Raw genomic sequence first — 27,744 nt, 5'->3', positions numbered from 1 at the left:
CACACCTGTTTTGGTGGAACAACTATAACTTCTTACATGTCTAAACAATTACTCATATATAAATTACGTGTAATAGTTTGGCAATATAATATTAAAATTGTATTAATTTGTCAAGTTTGAATTTACTACCTCAACAATACGAAGACTCGATAGACTATATTCCGTCCCAAAGATTGTTGATTATAAATGTTGACAAATTGAAAGTCACGTTCATCTTAATAATCACAATTGATAACTACTCTTGACTACTCCATCAGGGATTACAGTACAATGAAAATACATCTTTATCTCAAATTCCTGACTGTCATTTTCCTAAACGAAAATTCCTTATTCATTGAAAGTCTCAACATTCGTTCGTTATTTTCTGCAGAGCAAAAACCACACACGTTAAAGTTTACTTAGAGATATAATACTGTTTATAAATTCTGTATTCTACATTCAAATATTTTAAATCTAATTTGTCCATGAAACATCTCGTTGTTCATAACATCGGCACTGGTTTTTATGATGCAAAATATAGCTTCTTGTACCCCTTTACCCCCTATTATTTTAACCCCTATACATATATTAGTATAGTAAGCTCCTATTATTACAAGTAGTCAGTAATTGTCTATCTTCAAGCTATTACATTTCACTTGTATTCGTTTTCATGTCTTGCACCTGATCTAAAGCATTTATTACAACTTCATTTCCCTCGTATATCTCGTAAAGCTTAAAGTTCAAAATGACTAAACCATCTACCTTGTCAAGATGTTATACTTTAAAGACCCGTCTTGTTGAACCAGTTCGGATCATTTGCATATCAAAATACGGAGTTATGATAGTCATTAATCAGAAGAACTGTTCGACATTGATAAGTTTCAACTTGTTTTCACCATATCTGAGTTTTATAGCCCTCTAATAGTTCTAGATTTCTTCAACATCATTATTCAACGCCTCTTTAATTAAATATAATTTGAATATCATGTTCAGGAATGTGATACTTGTTTAGAATGTAGAAAGAACAAGCGACTATTAAAAATGAAACAAAAAATCTATCTGCATAAAAAGAAACTAAATATCTAATATTTATTTATATATATCGTTGTAAAGACTCAGAAAAATACACTGAAGTAAATTGTAAATATAATAATGTGAAAATTAATAAATATGATTGAATATTTGTTACTTAGTCAAACTTAATACTTTAACGAATTCAAAATATCTATAATTTGCTTTTCTGTTTCAATAAATAAAATTTTATGAATAATATAAGCTACTTTCAATATATTCCTATCAGTCAATATTCCCAGTGTAATTAAAAAAAAATGTCAAAATTAATTCGGGCCTCGCAAGCTATTCTGAAAGTTAACTCAAATTTACAACATTTATCAATTAGGCATGAAGCTCTCCTTTTTGAGACAACGCAGACAAACAGTTGTTGTACGATACTCAAATAAAATTCTATACATCTACTATATTATAAATAAATTACTCCCGTCTGTGTGTCAAACAAAGTCAGCAAACAAGCATCGAATTATGTCTGGGTGTTTGTTAGTACGTTACCACATGTGAACAATTAAATTCTTGTTACAAACTCATGTGGCATTGCCAAGGACTGACGTATTTGAGTAACAGATGTCGTTACACGCATACTAAACAGGTATATGGTTCGACAGATATTATAAAATTCCATATGGTAGGTAACATAGAAGAAGTATTATGTTTGAGTTAAATTGAAAAATAACGAGCACAGAACAATATTTACAACATACCAATTCTCTCTCCTCTCTTCTCTCTCTCTCTCTCTCTCTCTCTCTCTCTCTCTCTCTCTCTCTCTCTCTCTCTCTTCTCTCTCTCTCTCTCTCTCTCTCTCTCTCTCTTACTTTCTCTCTCTCTCTCTCTCTCTCCAGTCATACACTCTTGAGAGAGTGGTCGTGGTTTTCACGCTTATGTAATATCTGTGACATATGTAATATCTGTATATTAAGTTCTTCTGGACATTGATTGATTGAAGCAAGAGCATTCCAAAATGGATCGCTGTGTGGCCACTTTGATGAGGTCAGGATTAGACTTTCTTTGGGTAAGGATTACTCTCCATACAGTTTTCATTTTGGATGATATAGTCGAAGTAATCAATTATGTTTAGATCAAAAGAAAATACTAAACTGTTCGCAAATGTTGTTATACGATTAAAAATTCCGTTGTCATAAAGTTACCTTGAAAATTTTGTTTCTAGAATGACGTCATCTTATTATTTTTAATCAGGCGTTTGTATGAGAAAGTGAGAAAAATGACAAATGAATAGTTTGTGAAAGAGATACACAATACAAAATTGGAAAGAGGTGTAAGTACTGGGAAAAAATGAAGTAAGAAGAAGAAATATTCTAAACCACCTTAAAAATATGTGCTACCTGATAGTGTTAAAGGTATCAAGAACTGACGTGTAATTTTTTTTATGCAACTTAGAATGGAAAACAAGCTGACGACCCACCTGATGGAAAGTGGTAACCGTCGCCTATAGCATGGGAAATACCATGGGCATAAAAGATTATGCTGTTTCGCCGATGATACTCCCCATGCGTTGCCATTCCTGAAGACTCAGGTGTTATTCCTCTGTATTCTGTAAATTCACTGCCATATCCCACATTTTAAACCGAAACACAGCCATGCAAACAACTGTTTCACGGTAGAAACACGAAAGGGACAGAGGTACCCAAGCAAACGACTTTTATACAAAATCTCTCTCTGGTAATAAGTAAAGTTTTAAATGTCGAATTTACAAATTGTATCATTAATTGATAATTTTTTCATTAATCATTTTAAAGATCTGTTAAAATATTCCAACGGAAACATTAATACTTTTTTAAAATAAAAACATTTAAAAAGTCATTTGAAACCCATAGAAATCCTATACTATGAAATTATTACAAAATGTCAGTTTTCATTACGAGTTAAAATTAAGATTGACACAGTAATTTCGATTTTCATCCTCAGTTTTAAAGTTTAAATTAGTATGGATAATAAAGATACGAATTAAGCTATCTCACTGAAATAGTGAAACCCGATAGTTCCTGTGGTTTTATCTTTTTTTGTATAAAAAGTCAACGCAGATGTTATTCCTTTTTATTCTATTTTCGGTCATTATATTACATATTTTGGTTTTGTGGTGTTAAAAGAACGTATACCGTAAAACTGGTGAAAACTAAATTAAGTAAACTTGTAACAAATATATCACTGAATACATTTGATATTTAGTTCTTTTTACCCAACTGCCGAAGAAAATGTATGTGTGTTTATTGTACGTATGAATAAGGACAATAAAACTGGATATGTGTATTCACAATATAACCTAAGTACCTACACGGGAGGGTAGAATGAATTATTAGTAAGGGGGCTAAACATCCTCATTACTAGCAATATACTCTGTCAGGCCGACCTCCACGCGGCTCCTCCTGGAAACTAACGTAGTTAATTCTTATGGATTTCATCACAAGAGGTAACTGACCTACTGTCATCCTCACTGGTGTCCAGCCAACGTAACCATTCTTTTTCACCCATATAATAATATAAAAAGTACCCAGCCTAAACGGCCTGGATTTTAATAAATTTTAATGTCGGTTCGTTAGATCCGTTGATCATTTTTATAAAAATTTTTGCACACAATAATAATTTATTTATAAACGTACACTTTTTTTTTATAACCAAATATTAATTATAATATTTTCTACATGGAATTTACTGTTGTTTAATTTAATTCGTGTTAATGACCTAGTTGTGTCCTATTTAGGCTAAGAATACGTGATTCTAAAATAGTCAATTTTATCACCCCACATCATTATATGAAATAGGTAATCTAATAGAAATAAAATATTTATTCAACTTCACCAAATTCTGAGCCCACTATCGCTATTAATTTGGAAGTATCAAATATTTATCGTACAAACATCTCAGGCATACAAAGTTGCCAGATTGGGCATTTTTTTTCTCAATTATGGGTAAAAATTTTTCTTTCGCGTTGTTTACTCATGTTTTAAATACACTATCGGGATTTATCGCAACTTTACGCGTCCTGTTGTGACCACAACGTGGTGCAATCCACGTCGAAACGTCGCCAATAAAGAAGCAGATACGTTAAGTCTAGAAAGTGTATTTAAAAACATTAATCTGCGAAATTTTAGAAAAATGCAATTTTGGGAGAAAAGTGAAAAGATGGGCTTGGAAAATTTTGGGTATTTTTTTGACAGTTTTGATATTTGTAAATCGTATAACAGTGTATAAATATAATATATCAATAAAAGTAGCAAAACAGAAAATAGGAAGACAAATAGGAGAAAGAGAAAATGAGAGAAATTAAGAGAAACATTTGATATTATATCCTTCAGATATTTGTGGGTTCAATTCCCACAGCGTAGAAATATTTGATACATGAATATAATAATAAATGTAATGTAATGTATACATTACAGTTTACATTTTATATACGAGTATATATATATATATATATTGTACATTTTGTAAAACTTATAGCTAGTATTTTACTTAATTTTTAGTTACCTCAATAAAATACTGATTACTCATTAATGTACTCTTTGTATTTATTATTTTGTTTAGGTACCAATGAAATCATTGTACCAAATTAAAAAAATATATAATTCTTAAAATAATAATGAGTATGAATTAATTGTAAGAGCATGAGTGAATAACGGAGTTAGTGACAAACATGTTAAAGATAACAATCTTTAACAAAATGCAATTTGTATCCTCAGGAAAAACAATGTATGACAGGAACATTAGATATTACAGTATATACTGTAAAATAAGTATCCATAGGGCTGTTCATGTCTAAGCTAGCGATCATAATAGTAATAGAATAAATATACTAAATTTTATTTCTAACAAAGATTGCAATTAAAAGTTTTATAAAAAAATTATAAACATTCTACTTAAACGGAATTAGATGTAATAGATATACAAAGCTGAAATTCATGAAACTGAACAACCCGTCATGACCCGCCCGCAATGACCCGATGGCCAGTCTGAAAATATTTTAAATCGTTTTTTACTTTCAATCATCTAACCGAACGATATGCATAAAAATAAAATTAAAAACAAAAATGAAATTTTGACTACACTCTTTAAGGAATGTTGTTCAATTTTGAATAAATGGTACTATGAGGTTTGCCTTTATATACCCATTACAAATAACCGTGTAGAAGATATAAATAGACATTACGTTAAACTACGTAATAAAACTATAAAAAAAAACCCTAAGAAATTCAAATAAAGTAACTTAACGTTTAACAATACAATATGTCGTCTTCGTTATTATTCCACGTGTATAATTATTCTATTTAATCTACGTAATAACTACCGGTGATTCCGTGACTCACAACGTGAGTATTTCACTGGTTGAGTCACCTTTTAACTCGTATGTGGTAAAAAACGGCCATACTCAATGGTCTAGATTTTTTATAGGCATCCGACCTTGATGTGCAGTGCTTGTGAAATTAGCTATTGTTATAATTTCTAAGTAATTAATAAGGCCAATTTCAATTTAGTCACATTGTTTTTAGCATTAATACGTTTAGATCAAACGTCACGGTATAGTTAGATCATTTGATGACCTACATAACAGTAAGTAGGCACAATTCGTTATCTACCATGTACCTACTCATTTATGCGAATAAATTAATTTATATATTTATCAACCTACTTGTGTAAATTAAAACGCAAATTCTATTCGTTATCTCTAATAGAATAACTTTAAAAAAAAATTTGTGACAAAAAGAAAACCTTTTTCAATATTAACAAAATTGGCATTCAATTAAAAAGAAGAATAATCAAAATCGACACAAAATCGCGTTCGTTTCACAAAAAAACGATCTATCGACAATCGGTTCGTTCTTGAATTCGATTAAATTAAAATTAACTTAGTAATAATATTTCTTGTTATAACAAAATAAAATGCATATTCGTTAACATTGTTGAGATTAATACTTTGTTTTAAACATCTCTTTTACCTAAATAATACATAAATTATTATGAATTATAGTTAGACTATAAAGAGTGGACAATGGGAGTTCGATGACTGGTCAACATCGTATTTCCATAACAAACGATACGTCATAAAAGCAGTATAAAGAAGATAATGTAGTCATTTTGTTGTTTTTTATTACATTCAAAATTTTGTTGATTTAATACTAAAGTCAAAGAGGTGAATTCATTCAAATACTATTTTTTAAATAAAAATGTTGATATAAAAATTACTTAAGACAACAATAGAGTAACGAAAATTTAGTTATAAAACGCTAATTAGGTATAAATTATATTGAAAATTGACAAATTATATACAAATATATATATATATATATATATATATATATATATATATATATAATTTGTCAAAATAATTGCCAATGTCAATGTAATTGATTAGGTCCACTTTTTTCTTTATACATATTAGTCCTGCCAATACCGAACTTCGCTAGTAGTAGATAGTTCACTTGATCGAAACTACCTAATAATTTTATCAAATGGAATCCATCTTCCATTATTGTCAAAATATTAAAATTTAATTGATAATAATGATATAGACATACTAGAACAACAAACCCGATTAACTATAAAATTACGCATCATATTTTTTACACTTTTCGAAATAAAATAAACTAGATTTGAATTAACAAAACCTATGAATTTATAGTATGTACTATTTATAATATTATAATATTTATTTATTTATTGTCAAGTATTTAAGTAATTGCATATTTTGTGAATAAAATATCGTGCCGTATCGTGAACAACAGTGGAGATGTATCACGGTGTCGATGCACTGACTCCACCGCGGCACCTGCTGACCTTGCATTAGCTGTATTCGCAGTGGGCTCTACGTTCCACACTTTTGTATTATACAGGGTGCAATCAAAATTATTATCAGTCTTATAATAGAGTGTTCTACTAGTGAAACTCAAAATTTATTCTTAAAATTTAAAAGATAGATTAGTTTAAAAACAATAAAAAATTTTGGACATACGTATAGTAACATAACAGCTGAATATATAATATGATAAGTAAAGAAGCAGAGAATGTGGTATGAAAGAAATTACGTACATATGTAGATGGCTATAAGTGCCAGGAAGATCCAGAAAGAGATGGATGAACTGTGTGAAAGATAAAATGGGTAGAAAGGGAGTAAAAAGGAGATGAATGCTATAAAAGATTATTAGAAAAATTATATGCTAAAAGGACAGAAGGAACAAAAACTTGACAGATGGAAGTGTATAACAGGAGGCTATGCTATTAAAAAATACTGTTCAGCAATCCACCTAACGATAATAACTCCTAAATCTCTGAAAGTCAATTAAATTACTATATTTTAACCTTATTATGTGTCTATCTTGATCGGAAATTTCTATATCGTTTTTGAAGCCAGATGGGTCACAGTGCGTATATAAGCCTAATGGGGTATGTGAGTGAAAATCAATATGCCTGTAGAATTACACCGCAGACGACGTCTCACCTTCTTCGACCTTCACACAAACTTAATTTAATGTTCCTACTAAGGATCAAATATTTAGCTAAAAGATATAATAACAAATTTTATGTGTAGCACCATACAAATTAACTTCTTAAGTAATTAATAAATTGCGTGCTGTAACATTCTATAAATGAGCATGCGAATTGAGTTTCGTTAATAACTTATGGATAAATTAGATGTAAATTATGGTGTAATTGTTGTTCTAAATTCAAATAAATTAATAATAATGTGAAGAATATATATTTAAATATTGTAATTTTATACTTATAAAATCGTTTATCCTGATTAATTACGATTAACGAACAAGCAATAAATAGGTACTACCAAGTCAAGAAAGTTGAGATTTTAAACATAAGTTTAGTTCATAGAATAGGAATGCTCGTAATAATGTAGGAACAGGATTTAAAAAAAAAATTGAACTTCCATGCATGCGAAACCGTGGGCAACAGCTAGTATTTGATAAAAAAAACAGGTACAAAATGTGCTTTTTATAGAGATCCATTAACACCAATAACTATTTCAATCGTGAATCAACCGATACGGGACCAACACGGAAGCAAACCACAAGTACATAATATAAAAAATAATTATCAAAATTGTATCAATTATTACAAATCAAAAAATATATAGAGGGATTGAAAAGCACACCCTTTTTGAAGACTTGAAAACCATTTGAGGTCAGCAAACAAATTAAGATAGTATTATTATTAACAGGTCATCCACCAAATACGAGAGATTTAACCTTCGATATTGGGAACTGTAGTTGTAGATTTGTAAGGTCATGCAGCCTATATTCTTAATAACAATGCTTTGTTTTCGTGATCTGCCAACGACCGCCTCGGGTCTTCGTGATGCTCCTTTCCTGGCACAAATACAGTTATGGCTAATTTTGGTAATGCCAAAGATGGTCTGATATAATATAATGTTCAAAATGTATATTTAATGTATAATTCTAAATAGTAAGTTTCAAAATAATAATAAGATGTATCATAGCTTAGTGTGTGTGTGTGGTTAGACGAAAGTAAAATAGCCTCTAAAGTATCGAAATAAAGAAAAGTAAAAAAATATGTAATTCCATGACGATTGTAATACAAACTTTAAAATAATTAGATTTGAGTTTTATCATGTAAGTAAGAAGTATTTATAAATTAAAATAATTCTAATATGTACTTAGATGTAAAAGATTGATACAATTTTAAAAATTTATCAATACACATGAATGAATTTGAAATATCTTATTATACAAGTAATTATCGCTAAACAATCTCTTATCATACAAGAGATTGCTTAGCGATAAAGCCGCCTTTTATATCACTTCTCATTAATATTTACTGTATTTGTTATTTCTCTTTTTACTTGGTGCAATAAAGTGTAAGTAAATAAATAATTAAAAAGTCAAAATGCTACAAACAGAATAAATGTTACATTACATAAATTGAAAAATATTAACAATTCTATAGAGAGCCCACCACGGCAAATAATATAAATATTGTAAACACCAAAATTCGTAGAAATACACAAAAAATGTTACAACAAAGAAGTAAACAGAAAAAAATAATCAAAAGACATACAAGTAGTTTCTTATCTCAATAATGAAGTAAACCTTTAACGTTCCGTAAAACTCAATCTAACCGTTGCTGTTTTTATATCACTTTTTACATTCAAGGGGTTTCCCTTATCTTAGATGTTACAAAGTGTCTTCTATTGTTGGTTTCAGTTATTATTATTGTGGATTGTAAAACCTTAGAAGTTTCCAACTTTGAAGAGGTTTACTGCATTGTTTGTTAAGAATGGTGCAAGAGTGCAAGAAACTATTATGTGCCCATTTCAAAACGGCATCTTTGTAATGTTTGCTATTGTTTTTTTTTTTTGTTTACTTATTTGCTGCATCCATAGTATTGAAATAAGTCTACGGTACATAATTGTCCTATTCCCAACTTTAAAAGACGACTTATCATCAAGATAAAATCCGCACCCAAATTCTGATAAGATGCAATTAGTTTGAATTCTAATTTAGACCTTAAAGTCTATGATATAAAGTTTATTTTATTATAAATATCATATTTATAATATTTATAATGATTTCACAATCATCTCTCCGTATTTTTACGCTCTTGGTCTGAAAATTGTATCACGCATTTCTATCATGTGAACCGTGTAATCTAGAATCTTTAACTACTAGATATTGGCATCCTCTGATGTCTAGAATTTGAACCACTTCCACGTATAATATCTATACCGATATGTCATAATAAGGAAGAAAATATTCACAGTAACATCGTTTGTCCACAAACATTTAGAAACCTAAATCATGACCGGCTTTATACAAGTGCCTAGAAATGCTATCTGCGTGGGTGATTCTTCTGTGTCTTATTTGCATTTGTTACCAAGCAGTTATATATAGTGCTTGCATAGCTGTATTCCAGTTTGAAGAGCAGGATATTGCAGAAATTACTTGGTGTTACATATATTAAGAGTACGTGACCTAAGACCATGTGTCAGCCTACGACCTAATCATTATAATATTTGACATTCCTATTTGTATATTTGTATTTGTCCATTTGATATCGAAATCATTATATTGTTTAATATTCATATTTGTATATTTGTTTATCTCATACAAATTTCCATTAGTAAGTTATTATCTGTATTTGTTGTCACTCTTTCGATGGAAGTATTTGACTATTGTAATTGTAAATAGTAATTAAGATATCTCTACTATATATATGGACGATTTGTAATAATAAATACAGTTCAATTCAGATACTCTACGAGTCTAGTCATTTCAAAAACACCAACTGTGTTAAAACCCTGCCCCATAACAATTTTGGCGCAGTCGGTAGGATCCGTCGCGTAATAGTGCAAGTCGAACTTAACGTCTGGGACTCGGACAAACATCGCCAACAATCCTAGGACGGTGCCTGAAGGGCTTTGAATAGTTCGCCGAATCTATACTCTGCAATGCGTATCCTGTTGCTGTTACTGGGGTAAGTGGTCAACACATGTTGCTCTGTTTCCTTTCTCTGTTTCCTTTTCATAAATCTTTTTCGCCTAAATCATAAAATAATTTTATTATTCAAACTCAAAATCTATTTTTCTATCTATTTTTAATATTCTATTATACTATATCAATTTTACGAATTCAATTATTCTAATTTCAACATTCATTATGTCACAACAAAATATTGACGTAAAACCTAAATTTTGCGAACAAAATGTTCCGCTAAATACTTTATTACAATTAATACCGGATTTCGATACAACTCAATCGGGTCAAGTATATAAGTTCATAAGATCGTGCGATTCAGCTTTTAAATTAGCAAGTCTAGAGCAGGAAGAAATTTTATTAATTTACGCTTTAAACAAAATAAGTGGGAATACTTCTTCTGATATCCACGCGAAACTATACTCAAACTGGGACGACTTAAAAACGTTCCTTATACAAAAATTTTCGCAGACAAAAACTCTTTCACATCTAAATCTCGAACTACAATCACTCTTTCAGAAACCAAATGAATCGGTAACGGAATTTTTCCACCGCGTAGATTTATGTAGAAATAAAATCTTAGAAAAATTAACAACTGAAGTGGTAGATGCGACATTAATAGGACGGAAAACTACTACGGAAGAAACAGCTCTGAACGTTTTTATTAATGGATTAAGTTCTGACATAGGTGTAATGTTAAGAACAAAAGGTTTTGATTCATTAACTCATGCTGGAAACTTTGCAATTCAAGAAGAAAAAATTCGAAAAATGAATACGGCTAGGCAAAGTTTGTTTAAAAATAGTCGAATAACAACACCGCTATATAGCAATGTCGTTCGTCAACCACCTCAGATCAATCAACCTCAAATACATAAACCACCAGATAAACATACTATTAATACCAATCCGCGAAAATTTATTATATGTAATTATTGTAAAAAACCCGGACATCATATAACTAATTGTAGAAAGAGAATATTTAATAATAGTCGTAATAACCAATTTCCGCGAAATAATCCGACTCCAGCTCGAGTAAATCATTTAAACTTGCAACCGGCCGAGCTGACGGGCACAGTTTCGGAAACGGTTCCCACGTATTGCCCAAATATTTCAATGATCACCGAGGGTCAGGATATTGCCCTAGAACCTCAAATAAACGATCTTCAAATTCAGTAAAATTCAATAGTAATCAGTGTCATACTACATTATCTAATACAAACATCACTACACAAGCGCAAACAATTCCAGTCCATCGGGGACAATTAAGCGATGTGTGTACTTGTGATAATAAAACCACGATAGCTACTAAGTCAAACTTAGAGCTCTCTGAATCATTAATCATTAATCTCACAAAGATCACTGAATCTCTTATAAAGGTCACAGAAACCTTACTAAATCAATCAAAGAAACCTATTAACTCTGTAGATTGTATCACTAATTCCACTAATTCTGAAAAAGATCAATGTCTAAAACCTATATTAAAAGAATCTAATTCAAATCCCATGCGCAATCAACAAACTACAAAGACTAAAAAATCAAAAAAATCTCGTAAATCGAAACAAAAATCAAAAATAAAACTAAAATCGAATCAAATAAAGAAAAGAGCTTATCCTAATGAATCTTACAATATCTCTACATTAAATATACCTCCTGAAAATCTTTTGCACTGTAAATTTCATATTGATGGCCAACCAGTTACGTTATTAGTAGACACGGGAGCAGCCATTTCAGTTATAAATAAAAATAAAATCGGTAAAAATACCATCGATACATCAAACGTCGTTTCTATTATTGGTATCTCTAATGAAAATTCGCCTTTTCAAACATGTGGCACATCCCACATTTCATTAGATCAATTTCCAAAATTTAAATTCCATGTCGCAAATTTAAACATACACGCTGATGGTATACTCGGTAATGATTTCATGTCAAAATTCAATGTCAACATTTATATTCAATCAAAAACGATGCGAATACATGACAGGACTTATCAGTTGTTCCTTCTGGGAGATGAACCAAAGTACTTTGATAATGGTAAACAAATTATCAAACGTCGTTCGGAGACAGTTACCATGTTTAACTAATGATATATCAGACGGAACTGCAATGATAAATAAGCAAAACATTAGTAACGATATCTGTATTCCTAATGCTCTTGTTAATGTCAAAAATAATAGCTTTCTCATTACTTGTGTAAACTCGAGTGATAATGACGTATATATTTCAACGCCTATTATAGATGTAAATTCTGTTAACGAATCGGAACTAATTCAACAGTCTGTTTCCTTACCCAATTCACAAATTAACAACATCTCTATAAAACAAAGAATAGATATCGAGAGCCTTATAAGGTGTGATCATTTAAATAAAGAAGAACGTGAATCTCTCGATAAAATAACTTCAAAATATTCAGACATTTTCTACGTGGAAGGCGATCCACTAACGTTCACGAATCACACTAAACATTCTATTCCTACTACGTCAGATATACCAATTAATACTAAAACTTATAGATTCCCTCAAGTACACCAACAAGAAGTAAGAAATCAGATAGACAAAATGTTACAACAGAATATAATAAAAGATAGTACTTCTCCATGGAGCAGTCCAATCTGGGTAATTCCAAAAAAATTAGACGCGTCTGGAAAGCAAAAATGGCGTGTTGTAATTGATTATAGAAAATTAAATGACGTCACTATTGGAGACAGTTACCCGTTGCCTAACATAACTGACATACTAGATAAGTTAGGACATTCAATATATTTCACAACTTTAGATTTGGCATCCGGTTTCCATCAAATTGAATTAGAGCCCAAGGATATTCCCAAAACTGCCTTCAGCACTCCTTTTGGTCATTACGAATTTTTAAGAATGCCTTTCGGACTCAAAAATGCACCAGCTACATTCCAACGTGCCATGGATAGTGTACTTTACGGATTACAAGGAGAACGATGCTTTGTTTATCTTGATGATATCGTAGTGTTTGCATCCAGCCTTCAAGAACATAAACAGAAATTAACTGAAGTATTCGATCGGTTACGAAAATACGGTCTGAAAATACAACCAGATAAATGCGAATTCTTGAGAAAAGAAGTTGCTTACCTGGGTCATATTATATCGAGTGAAGGTGTAAAGCCAAATCCCGAAAAAGTAAAATCAGTTCGTGAGTTTCCAGTCCCTAAATCATGTAAAGATATTAAATCATTTCTTGGTCTCGCAGGCTACTATCGTAGGTTCATACCTAACTTTAGTAAGCTCACTAAGCCTTTAACAAGCTTATTAAGAAAGGATGTTCCGTTTACATGGAGTTGTGTACAACAGCAGGCTTTTGACTCCTGTAGGGAAATTCTCACAACGACTCCTCTGTTACAATATCCCGATTTTACTAAAGAGTTTATATTAACTACGGATGCTTCAATCCACGCTATCGGAGCGATTCTCTCGCAAGGTGAAATTGGCAAAGATTTACCTATTGCTTACGCATCACGTACGTTAAATAAAGCTGAAAGTAATTACTCTACCATAGAGCGCGAACTTCTCGCAATAGTATGGGCCGTGAAACACTTTCGACCATATTTATTCGGTAGAAAATTTAAAATATTTACTGATCACAAACCACTCACATGGTTATTTTCCATTAAAGATCCGGGATCACGTCTCGTTCGCTGGAGACTGAAACTAGAAGAATATGAATATGAAATTAATTACAAAGCCGGAAAAAATAATACAAACGCCGATGCCTTATCACGACCACCTATATTAAATATGGGTACAGACAATCCTGACAAACAATTTGAAACATTATTAAGAACAAACTATGAACAATTCTTATCTCAAGGTTGTAGCGCTAATTCACATAAGCTTAAAACTTCACCTGAAAATCTTTTAGAGTCTAATCATAAAAATATCTTCATCCCTGTGTCGTGTCAAAAATCAGATCTTAATAACTTATACAACGAAGCTTTAGATCTATGTGCTTCCCAAAGCAATCAACCTGAAACAGAAAAGCAAGTCTACGACATAGATAAAATAACTTCTGAATATCAGCAAAACATTTTCCTTTGTTATACTAGAACATCATACTATGATCCATGGGACGCGGAGAGTTATTTTAAATCATTGTTATCGTGCTTACATAAGCATAATATTGAAACTTTGTATATACCGAACCTGAAATATGATCAAACTTGCAAGCTTCAGGGCAACCAACAGCTACATATCTCAGCTTATTTGGCAGAAATATATAATTGCAATATAATCATTTGCGAGAATAAAATTACTCATCCTTCGCCTCAGGAAATTCCCAGCATTCTAAAAACATACCATGATGAACCGCTCTCAGGACATCGAGGTATAATTGAAACCACTAGGAAAATTCGAGAACATTACTTCTGGAAAAATATGGCCGAAGATATCAAAAATTACATAAACTCTTGTGAAATATGTCAGCGCAATAAGATTCAAAGAAAAACTTTTAAAGCTCCAATGGTATTAACATCCCAATCTAATGAACCTTTTGAACGTGTTTCTATAGACTTAGTATCATATTCTGACATTAGTGACAATAATAACAAATACATATTGACACTACAAGATGAACTAACTAGGTACGTCCAAGCTTATCCAATTCCTGATAAAGAAGCTCTAACAGTTGCTAAACAACTCTTTCACTTCTGTCAACATTTCGGTGTACCTAGACGTTTCCATTCTGACCAAGGTACTGAATTCATGAATGGACTAATGAAGCAATTAATAAGACTTCTCGGTACAAGTCAAACTTTTAATACAGCTTACCACCCTCAAACTAATGGTGCATCAGAAAGGTTTCATGCCACACTTCGAGATCACATACGAATGTACCAGGCACGTAAATTGAAAAATTGGGATCAAATTATTCCACTGGCTATTATATGTCATAACACCTCAGTTAATAGCTCTACAGGTTTCACACCCTACGAACTTCTATTTGGTTTTAAACCAAGACCTTTTTATTCATTAAAAACAATACCCGATTATACTGCATTCGATTATATTAAAGATTTAAACGAACGACTTAGAATAGCCCGCGATGTCGCAACACAGAACGTTCAGAAAATGAAAGAAAAAGCCAAGGAACGTTACGACGGGAAAATTAAAAATATTGCTAAATTTAATGTAGGTGACAAGGTGATGATCAAGGTCCCTAACCCAAATAATTTAGATAATAAGTGGGAAGGGCCATTCGATGTGATACGTGTAGGCTTTAATGAAAATTATGTTATTCGTAAATCCGGGAGACATCAGTTAGTTCACGCAAATAGATTAAGACCTTATGAAATAAATAAACTCGTTAATTAAATAAATAATTAGCCGTGTGGAAGCCGGCTTTACCAAAGAATAGCACCAACGTTCAGATTTGACGTGTCGTAGAAGGCGACTAACAAACAAGTAGCCGTGTAGTAGTCGGCTTTACCAAAGAATAACACTGACGTTCAGATTTGACGTGTCGTATAAGGCGACTAACAAACAATTAGCCGTGTAGTAGTCGGCTTTACCAAAGAATAGCACTGACGTTCAGATTTGACGTGTCGTATAAGGCGACTAACAAACAAGTAGCCGTGTAGTAGTCGGCTTTACCAAAGAATAACACTGACGTTCAGATTTGACGTGTCGTATAAGGCGACTAACAAACAATCAGCCGTGTAGTAGTCGGCTTTACCAAAGAATAGCACTGACGTTCAGATTTGACGTGTCGTATAAGGCGACTAACAAACAATGAGCCGTATAGACGCCGGCTTGTACAAAGAATAGCTCTAACATGTTAAGTTGTTTCCACATCAAACAACTTATAGTATTAATTCATTATAAGCAATATTCAAAATCAATTAAATCAATAATTCCTCAATAATCAATTAAATCAATAATTATTCTATAAGCAATGAAATCAATAATTCTTCTATAATCAATTAAATCAATAATTCTTCAATAATCAATTAAATCAACAATTCTTCTATAATCAATTAAATCAATAATTCTTCTATAATCAATTTAATAAATAATTCTTCAATAATCAATTAAATCAATAATTCTTCTATAATCAATTTAATCAATAATTCTTCAATAATCAATTAAATCAATAATTCTTCAATAATCAATTAAATCAATAATTCTTCAATAATCAATTAAATCAATAATTCTTCTATAATCAATTAAATCAATAATTCTTCAATAATCAATTAAATCAATAATTCTTCAATAATCAATTAAATCAATAATTCTTCAATAATCAATTAAAGCAATAATTCTTCAATAATCAATTAAATCAATAATTCTTCAATAATCAATTAAATCAATAATTCTTCAATAATCAATCAATTTTAATCATTATACAAAATATCATTTTTGTTATATTCGTTAGCTTACGAATCGTCCTAAAATCGTCTTTATTTCTAATAAAAAATAAAACATAATTAAAACATAAATTTATAAATAATAGTTCTTATGTTTGTTCAATTCGATATTACCTTAATAAATTAGAAAAAAAACTTGTAATAGAATCTTCTTTCTTGATGCTCGAACAAATCTTAATTATTTCTTCAACAACTAAAAACTTCAATGAAAGTATATTTAAGATAACTTATGATGATCGAATAATTAATGAAAATATTCAGTCTCAACGATGACTTACATTCAAGTTAAAAGGTTCTTTATTTTAAATCTTTAGATTAGGCTAGTGTAGACATTTCCGTAATTTCTTTGCAGATAGTAGAATCCGTAATAAATCTAGAAAATGAAATTAATGATTGTTTAGCAAGCATATTGTTCGTAAAATCAAATATTAAACTTATCTTCTCTTTCTGCTTATGTATATTCTGATAGGCTTGTATACATATTAGATTTTCCATTAATTCAAGGCGAACCTCTCAATCTCTATCACATATATTCCATTCCAATCCAACATTTTAATTCCTCTCTGCATACAACCATCCTACCTGAGCACATGCATTTGGCTACAAATCCTAGCGGTAATATATACGTATCTACGAGCGACCTCACTTCATGCAAGTCCTACGCTATAAAGAAGAAGATCTGCACCTCTTTTGTCGCATATGAAGCAGCATCACGTCCATTATGTGAGCTCCAGATCCTGTTAAGCATTTCAAAGACTTTACCTGAAATTTGTACCACATCCACATTTGAAGCAAGAATTAACACTTTTCAAAACATTGACAACAACCAATGGCTTTACATACTTACAGAAGACACTAATTGTATACTTCAATGTAAAACGGAAGTTACACATCATAAATTACAAGGAGCAGGCATTTTATCCTTACCGGAAAACTGCAAACTTTATACTGGGTATAGTACGCTAACAGCCTTTCAATCTATTGAAGAAAATGTAACATATCCTGTAATAGTTCCAGACATTAGAACAGACGATTGCTTTGAAGAATACAAGAACTTTGAAGCTCCAAACTTAATTCCTATTAAAATTAATGAAATGCCTTTGGATTCACTGAAACAAATAAAACATCATGTCGATAAATTTAAGGAAAGCTTAGAAAATATGAGATCTCGACCAATCTTACAAAGATATTCGTCAACGTTTACATGGATATACTTCGTGTTATTCATAACAATGCTAGGATACTTCATTTATAAAATTAGCAAACGTTGTCCTAATGGATTACTCCTGCGTAACCGAAGACCAAGCCGTGATAATAGTTGTATACAAATATTTAACAACTGTTTTTCAAACACATCACGACGTCAGAGAATCCAAGTTGCCGTCCCGATGACTACTATAGCAACAAGTACCTGCGTAACGGAAGACGAAGAGGAAAATGAAGAAAATTATCCAAGAACTTCAACACCGAGAGTTCAAAGATCAAGCTCTCAAGCCCAATCTTTATTCTAAGGGGGAGGTGTTACATATATTAAGAGTACGTGACCTAAGACCATGTGTCAGCCTACGACCTAATCATTATAATATTTGACATTCCTATTTGTATATTTGTATTTGTCCATTTGATATCGAAATCATTATATTGTTTAATATTCATATTTGTATATTTGTTTATCTCATACAAATTTCCATTAGTAAGTTATTATCTGTATTTGTTGTCACTCTTTCGATGGAAGTATTTGACTATTGTAATTGTAAATAGTAATTAAGATATCTCTACTATATATATGGACGATTTGTAATAATAAATACAGTTCAATTCAGATACTCTACGAGTCTAGTCATTTCAAAAACACCAACTGTGTTAAAACCCTGCCCCATAACATTGGTACGGTGACTCATGATCTTCATATCATAAGGTTTAGCAACACGCAAGTGATGCCTGTGATGTTGCAAGCTTTCATGGACTGCGATAACATATTCCGGAAGGTAGTTACAAGTTATGTTTCTTGTCAACTTGTTTAAAGCATGATTCACTTTATTATGTGTTGTAAGAAACGTTTAACTTATACAAAATTTTAGACGTATCTGTAAAAATCTAGACCTACACAGGGTTCAACGCAAGAGGTGTAGTTAGTAAATTGTACTAAAACTGAACAAATCCAAGAAGTGTTAACTAAGTAAATCTTAAAACACCGACTTTTGTCGTGGCAAAACTAGTTACTCTGATTTCAAAACCAAACTAGTGAATCGAATTTGATAAAATTTCTATAAGACCAATCTGAAAATATATTCTTTCAGATAAAAAAGAATTTTCCAAATCAGTTCGTAAATGAGAGTTCTGAGGTAACAAATATAAAAAAATACAACGAAATTGAGAACTTCTTCCTTGTTTGAAGTCGGTTGATAATTATATTAAATCGATCGTGTGACTAAGTTACCGTAGCCTATGGACGCCTGTAATACCAAGGAGGTCACGCACGCGTTGCCGAATCTTAAGAAACCTTAATACGCCCTTTTTGACGAACCCTATGCTGTTTTTTCCTGATAAATTCGTCACAATGGGCCAATTGACCTGCTATCATCTCATCTATCATCCTTCATCGTTGCTCCATCAGCATATATCGATAGCACAGATAGTATTCTTACTACATTATCTTCCATTCAAAAAACATAATGTGTACTTTCTTTAAAATTCTCCTCACGTTTACACATCACTCGTTGATATCGAGACAAACGATCATTTAATTACACTTGCTGTACTTATTAAAGTCAGTCGATGGTTACTTATTATTTGTAAGGATTTAGTAACCTTGTCAATGTCCTAGATAAAGGTGCTAAACACGAGGCAACGAGTACACTTAACGCACGTGCATCACTAAACACTTTCCAAACAAGTACACACAGTTATGAAACCATTGTTTAGATTTAGGGTTTATTATACCCATAGAGTAATTTAGGGCAGAGGTTTATCAGCTGCGTTTTTTTTTTTTTTTACAACACAGGGGGCAAACGAGCATGCGGCTCACCTGATGGTAAGTGACTACCGCCGCCCATGGTCACCCACAACACCTACGGCATTGCAGGTGTGCTGCCGGCCTTTTAAAAAGGAATATGCTCTTTTCTTGAAGGTTATGTTGTCGTATCGGTTCGGAAATACTGTTGCTGGAAGTTGATTCCAAAGAGTGGTTGTGCGTGGAAGAAAGTGCCTTGAAAAACGCACGGTGGAGGACCGCCACTCGTCCAGATGGTTGGGATGAAATTTTAGTTTATGGCGGGTTGTACGATGGTGAAAATCTGCAGCAGGTATCAATCCGAACAATTCTTCAGAGCACTCCCCATGATAAATTCGGTAGAAGATGCACAGAGATGCAACATCTCTACGCAGTTTCAGTGGGTCGAGCCGGACAGTAAGACGCCGATCGTCAACAATTCGAGCTGCCCGACTTTGAATGCGGTCTAACGGAAGGAGTTGGTACTGTGGCGCTCCTGCCCACAGGTGAGAACAGTATTCCATGTGTGGCCTCACTTGAGCTTTATACAGTTTCAGGCGGTTTTCTGGCGTGAAATACCGTCTCACCCTATTGAGCACCCCCAACTTTTTGGAAGCTATCTTAGCTTTTTCCTCCAGATAGCGTAACGCTATTAGACAAATCGAATAAGACGCATGCGCGCAGCCGTATTAAATTATTATAAATCTTGTTAATATAATAAAATTATAACTAGATAATGAGAAGAGATATAAATAAATAACATTTGAATTATTGAAAATATGGGAAAGGTTAATGAGGGTAATAATTTAATTTAGTTGATTTTAAGTATTAGCGATGTCATGTGCATTAGGTAGTTATTTATATCTTGTTTTTATTTGTGAACACCTGTAATTGGGTTTTTGTATTTACTGTTTTTTTTTTATTATGCAATTTTCCAGCTTTTGGTTTTTCTTTAATAAAAAAAAATAAATAAAAATAAACACCAAAAATTTTTTTTTTTAATTTTTGTCTGTTGGTTTTTAGCTCCGACTAATTATCAAAATAGATGCGGTTTTCACAGTTGTGTTCCTGAAGGTTTAACTTAAGGTTAGTTGTATGTTTTGTCTTGATATTGCATTTAGAAGTGATAGTTTTTCTACTTCTGAAATTCACGAATACAAACAAAAGGCTTTGCCGTTACCGTTGCCTTCCTTTTTCTTAGGTGTCGTAAATGGTGACTAACGGAACTTATTAGTCGATAGATGGGTAGTAACGTCCCTCTTAAAACATCACCAAAGCCTAAATGCGGTTGCCAACTCGCCTACCAAGCGTGGCAATTACTGGAAAACCTCTCTTATGGGAGAGGCCTATGTTCAGCAATGGAGAAATAATGCCTTATATTATCATTATATGTATATGATTAAACAAAAGGCTTAAAAAAGCTTAAAATTATGATACATCAATTTTTTAAGTGACTTTCTCAAATGATCTAAATTTCTTATTTTTCATCTGAATTCTAAATAGATTTATACATTTCTTTTTTTAATAAAAAAGTAAACGCCAATGTAAATGTATGTATCATAGCAATTATGTAACTTTGACACTTTACAAAACAAAAAACTATTTATTCCGGAGAGAAATATGTATATATATAATTTTATTGTACGATTCTTTATGTATATAAAAAAAAATAAAAGTGGTTAAAAGAGCCAGTACCAAAATATTCTATAAATAAATAAAACTACAGAATTTCGGTTTGTCAGTATATACACACAATATCATTGTAATAGTACATCACTTTAATAAAAATCGTAAATCAATATAAACAGAATGTCACACCCTACATACAGTACTAGGTTCGAGTCCGTCGGAACCGGAAGTAGTGTAGTACCTGCTACTTCCTGGTTATTATAACGTTTTATAACCCTTTATGGTCTTTTGTTGGGAGATTTTATGAAAGGGAATGTTTGTATGTACAATTACATTATATTATCGTTGACTATGGGCAAAGCAAATGTTTATTGTCAAAGTAGATGACTCAAGTGACTTCTTTTGCGTAAAATTATCATCAGTTCATGGGAATTGGATATTAAGGATAAATTTTTTGCAAAAACAAGTGGTTCTAATTAGACATGAGTAATATTGATACCGATTCGATATCTATAATTTGGAATCCTCTGGACATGGATGGTAAAAAAAGGTGGAAAAATCATTTCGATATTTCGATTGGACCAGTAAGTATATAAATATGGTAACTGAAATATTACCCAGTCTTAGTTCTAATATTTCTGTTAATTTTTATAAAATAAATATGGTTAGGACTGTAACTGTGACACGAATTTAATTTAGATATTCTCCACCAAAAATTTAAATAAACAATTTGCATTCATGCGAAGCTGGGGCAGATCACTAGTTTTTAATAAATAATTATAATCACAAATACTTGAGACCTAAGTGAAAACTCGTTCGTTTAAACACGTTCGTGTAAAAAGACAGAAGTAATAACATAAATTGTTGTACGTAATTGCTTTAACTGGGACAGTGATTGATGTGATCGCATCAGGTGTGGGTTCGATGCTCGATTCTAGTAGACCTTGAACTGATATTTAATGATATAATGATTATTTAAAAAAAAAAATCTATTCAAGTATTATGTTATCTCACATAACTTGATTGATTCATTAACAAATCATATGGCATCGATATACGAAAACACCAAGATGCACAATCAGAACCTAAAAAAATTGCGCTCCACAAAACAATCAACTTCGATTGCGACATAACCAGTTATTTTGATCTAAAAACCAAATTACTGAACCGATTTTGATATTTTTTTATGGGACCAATCTTTAAATAAGTGTATCCTTTCAGATATAAGAGGAATTTTCCAAATCGATTTAGAACTGACGAAAATACGAGGTAACAAACCTTCTTTTTAAAGTCGGTTGGAAATAGAACAAATTTTAATTATACACTAATTTCTAACCAGCTAATTACGTTCTGTAGTCAAAGATTTTTTTATCGTATAATAAATAAGTAAGCCCATAATCACACCAATTGCCTATTTCTCAAACCAGGATACCCTGATGATATGAGAGATCAGACTACAAACATTTTTATTTATTTATTTATTCATTAGTACAAATATGTGTATATGGCGGACTTAATGCTAAAAGCATTCTCTCCCAGTCAACCATAGGGAAGTGTCAGAATACTCGAATGCGAAACATCAGGACATCCAGACCCGAGCAAATTTCGATTCTTAAATTTGCCCAATCAAGAACGAAACCCATACCCCCATTTACATTTATTTCAAAGCTTTAATGACGTGTTTGCCATTGCGCTCTGGAGATCATCGTGTCAGTGACTTTATTTATATTTACTTTAACTCAGGTAAAATTCTTCAATACATACAATAAGAAAAACCAATTTACAAACCAGATTTTGTATATTTGTCTTTTAATAAAAATTATGACCCCTAATTTCATCTCGTTGCCCCAAAGTGTCACTTATAAAACACCTTGCTGCATAACGAAAATATATAAATTCAACTCACGTATGGTCAGATCGCTTGATACAATGAACTACTGTAATGGCTTTCTGAATTAGATAAGTACAGATAAACCTTAAGTTAATATACATAATGTTCAAAATGCTATATTTTGTGTGACCAGTATATTATACAAGACAGTATTCAAAAATAAATCGTAGCTATTTGAAATTAAGAACTCGATTCGGTTGTAAATGCCCATGGAGAAGAAAGAACAAACACAAAGAAAATTAAGTCCTATTGTCGCGGATTAAAAGATATTTTTAACAATGGCCCATATTTTTAATACAGTTCTTTATCATGTGAACAATACCCATACAATTTTTTTTTTTATTCTTTAATGCAACTGCATCTTGACACAGATGGTTTTTTATTAGTTTTTAAAGATTTCGATGATAAAATGAACAGAACGAAATTTATTTTCAACCGACTTAAAAAATAAGGTAGTTCTCAATTCGATTGTATTTTTTTTTGAGTTTATTACTTCATTAATTCGTTAGATCTAAACTGATTTGAAAAATTCTTTATTTATCTGAAAGGATATACTTACAGATTGGTCTAATAGAAATTTTATTCATATCGATTCAATAAGTTAGTTTTTAGATCAACACCTGATTTTGTCACAATTGATGTCAGTTCTTTTTTTATGGGACTCGATCTTTAATTATATTTATATTATACAATTAACTACTTGTTCATAATCAATGTGATTTTAATTTTACTACTATTAAGTTACGTAATAGAAATGGAAATACCATATAATATCAAAAAAATATTAAAAATATATAGATAGCAATAAAGTTATTATTATTATTATATACAAAAAATTAAATCAAAAGAAGAAACACATACTAAATTACTATTATCGCTTTATAATTTGCTAAAAAATCAATATTTATTATTTATTCATTATCGATTAAAATTATTGTCATGACGTCACTTGCTACTGGCAAATTGCGCAATCATTTTGAACACAATAATTGGAAAATTGGAAAAAATAATTGAATAAAAACTATATTCTGAAATTTTCTTTTTCGATTTACTAAAAAATTATATTTTTTTAATCGTCGATTTGATTTTGATTATCAAAAAAAAAAACAAAAATAAAAGAAAAACATACCCATTTGCCCCTCAGTCGCCGCGTAGTCCGGAATTTTAAAGCCGGGTACACTATGTTCACAGAAAATCACTTGACATTCTCGTGTCAACTGTCACTTTTCATACACTTTCACTCATTTTCCGAAACAATAGATCGTTAACCTTTAAAGAAAAAAAATAAACTAATTAGTAATGTATATACACATATACAATATGTGAACACGTTACTCGTTTGTAACACAAAAATAAACTAAGTGAAAGTGGTTTGTTTAACCTTTGAAGTAACCGTGTAAAGATTTTATTATGTGTGTTTGTTTGTGCAACGGTTAGCCAAACGCACTTAGCGACCCTTCAACTGTAACTGGAAATACTCGTGTTGAGAAATTGATTATGAATAAGCAAAACAATTGGTTTTTGTTTCACAAGTACACTATTCCAGTGAGTTATCACATATTATTCGTGATATGTTATCAAATAGATAACAATTATTTTATGCGTTTTTTTTTTTATTATTTATATACAGGCTGTAATCGAAACTCATAGCATTGAAGGGAATGTTCAATAAATATAAATGACTATTTTCCTAAAGAAACAAATGTTTAAAAACGACTTTATTTGAATTATGAGCCTCCCATATTAGCATAGTATGTTTAGCTTTGAGTTAGTATCAGTTTGCAATAGTTAACTTTAAACTTTCGCGTTGTTAATACATGTTTTAAACACCAGAGGGAGACTTTGTACAAAAGTCGTATGCTTGGGCACCTCTGTCCCATCCGTGTTTCAATCGTAAAGCAGTTGTGTTTGCATGGTTGTATTTCGGTTTGAAAGGTGGAATATGGCAGTGAATTTACAGGGTACAGAAGAATAACATCTGAGTCCTCAGGAATGGGTGTGTCATAAGCGAAACAATATACTCTGTTATATCCATGGTACTGCTATATCTATAGGCGACAGTTACCACTTTCCATCAGATGGGCCGTCAGATTGTTTGCCATTCTAAGTTGCATAAAAAAATACACTATCGGGATGAACAATTTTTGTAAGTAAATTAACTAACATTTTTTATCGCGTTACGTCCCGATAGTGTATTTAAAATATGAGTTAACATCATGATCCTGTTAACTGTCCATAGCTGAACATAGACCTTCCCCTGTAAGGAGGATTTTGCCAGTAATTGCCTCACTTGGTAGGCGGGTTAGCAACCGCAGTTAGGCTTTGGTGATGTTTTAAGAAAGACACTGCTGCCTATCTCTCGACCATTTAGTTTCCTTAGTCACTTCTTACGACACCCACAGGAAAAGAATGGATGAATCATTCTATGAGTATTCCAGGACCGCACAAACTTGTATTAAATTAGTATGAGAAACTCAAAATTTTTAGCATGTATGGATATTTGTCTCTAAATTTTTTTATCCCAATATGTTTTGTAACACATAGAGTTAGATTAGATCATGTATTATAGGGTAGATTCTTAGTGTTATATGTACCAGTGACGATATCGGTTTCAACTTAAACTTTGACGACCTCGGTAGTAAAGCGGTTTAACACATTGCCACACGTTCCGGTGTTCGCGGGCTCATTTCCCGAATAATACAAATATTTGTATTATACGGAATTTATATCAGTATTCCTGTTTGTATTGGTTTCTTGTTTTCATCAATCTTCTAAAACAAAAACAAGCTTAATACCCTATCATTTACCAACCATTCGGCATATGTCATGGGCCGTCAAAAACACCATAAGATGCAGTATTATTAAATTTGAATGTTTTTACAAAGTATCGCTTACACTCACCCGGGCCTTGTTATATTCCACACTGCAACGTTGTTATGAAAAGTAATATTAACTAATAATAAACGAACTAAACGTATTGGATCAGAGCCAACTGAAATGATTAAAAGTTAATTAAATTTTTATCAATCTCCGTAATGCAGTATAAAGATAGGTATATACTTTTGAAAATGTTATTAAAATATAAAAATATAATAAAAATTTTTAAGGCGTTCAAAATTAGAAAAAAAAAATCTCAATAATTCAATCACTCAATAATTACTTAAATTTGAAAATTATAGCTTAATTAGTTATAATTTTCAAATTTAAGTAATACATATTTATCTAACAAATTGTTTTAAAACGATTAGGTAGAGAATTTCCAAGTACTTAATCGTAAATAAATTATTTTCATAAACGAGTATCATTTAGTATCTACTGGAGATTTTGTAAGCCCAAATAATAAAAATTAAGAAAAAAAAATTATGAAGCGAATTGTCCATTCAAATTTCTTTTATCAAAAAACAATAGGGCTTTTTATGCCAATAATAGAATCAGTCGGTGAGACTGAATCTATTGTATTTAGAAAAGTAAATAAAACAATCATAAATAACACATAAGAGAAAGAGTTTACTTTCCCTAGAGGCTACAGTATAAGATTCTTTAAAATGGGTGTATTAACGTTTTATTAGGGTCAGCAATGCGCACATGATATCTCTAGTGTTGCAGGTGTCCATAGACTACGGCGACCGATTACACGGTCATGTATACGGGCTGAATGCTTGATTGCCAATTTCGTGGTACAAAAAAAATTAATCGTAATAAGCAAGTAATTACTTGCTCTGTGGTAGTAAGCATCAAGCAATTTTAATAAGTACGAAACTGCCTATTAAAGAGAGGAAGTTATGTCTATGTATCCGTACAATGTCCAAAGGAAACACAAATTTTACAAATTAAGGATACACGTCTTGATATAAAAGTATAACGAATAAATACTAGATTTGAATGTAAAATTTGTAAATTGATTTACATTTTACAGATTTATAATAAGAAGATAAGTTTTGAGATAGATACGAACTTAATAAATAGTATAGTGTACAAAACGTGAAAATACTTACTTATATTATCTATAACATCACGTATTGCATTTATAACAAGTATTCTAACAAGTATATATATCTGTTTATCATTGTTTTAAAATATTATTAATATTACTAATGTTGCTTACGTTCACTAAAAAAATAGAATGCAAGTTAGAAATAACAGAAATATGTTATACTGAAATATAAATATTAGCGATATGTCTGGCAAAAACAATAAAAGCCATCGCCCGGGAGTTCACTGTTCAAGAATAGAACAGGTTCTATATTTAAACTGGCCGTTAGTGAAGCACCGCGGGAACTCGTGTTCTAAATTTACAATAATTTTAAATTTCGAATCCTGTCATTTTGTCACGTTCAA

General features: G+C 31.3%; 3 protein-coding genes and 1 long non-coding RNA gene across 4 annotated transcripts in view; 2 read left to right on the top strand and 2 right to left on the bottom strand.

Annotated features, from left to right (window-relative positions):
- Positions 1-27,744, bottom strand: part of LOC113512021 (uncharacterized) — a 138,579-nt gene that overhangs the window by 26,757 nt on the left and 84,078 nt on the right. The window lies entirely within an intron of this gene.
- Positions 9,376-20,518, bottom strand: LOC128200408 (uncharacterized). Its single transcript, XR_008252721.1, has 2 exons — positions 18,778-20,518; positions 9,376-9,973 (listed from the first exon to the last, which is right to left on the bottom strand). It is a non-coding gene; the product is annotated as an uncharacterized LOC128200408 (long non-coding RNA).
- On the top strand, positions 10,648-12,566 carry LOC128200406 (uncharacterized). Its single transcript, XM_052893786.1, has one exon. The coding sequence runs from the start codon at positions 10,689-10,691 to the stop codon at positions 11,679-11,681; it is 993 nt and encodes a 330-aa protein (XP_052749746.1). The 5' UTR covers positions 10,648-10,688; the 3' UTR covers positions 11,682-12,566.
- On the top strand, positions 16,647-18,723 carry LOC128200407 (uncharacterized). The gene has a single exon (XM_052893787.1). The coding sequence runs from the start codon at positions 17,485-17,487 to the stop codon at positions 18,403-18,405; it is 921 nt and encodes a 306-aa protein (XP_052749747.1). The 5' UTR covers positions 16,647-17,484; the 3' UTR covers positions 18,406-18,723.

The sequence above is a fragment of the Galleria mellonella genome, unplaced genomic scaffold (genome assembly GCF_026898425.1).
Source record: "Galleria mellonella isolate WM207_F2 unplaced genomic scaffold, CSIRO_AGI_GalMel_v1 utg184, whole genome shotgun sequence".
Lineage (NCBI taxonomy): Eukaryota > Metazoa > Arthropoda > Insecta > Lepidoptera > Pyralidae > Galleria > Galleria mellonella.
The sequence above is the reverse complement of the archived record's forward strand: the minus strand, read 5'-3'. Positions and strand labels throughout refer to the sequence as shown.

What these genes read in the sequence shown, in the direction of transcription:
- LOC128200406 (XM_052893786.1), top strand. Translation starts at nt 10,689, where the DNA reads ATGTCACAACAAAATATTGACGTAAAACCTAAATTTTGCGAACAAAAT.
- LOC128200407 (XM_052893787.1), top strand. Translation starts at nt 17,485, where the DNA reads ATGCATTTGGCTACAAATCCTAGCGGTAATATATACGTATCTACGAGC.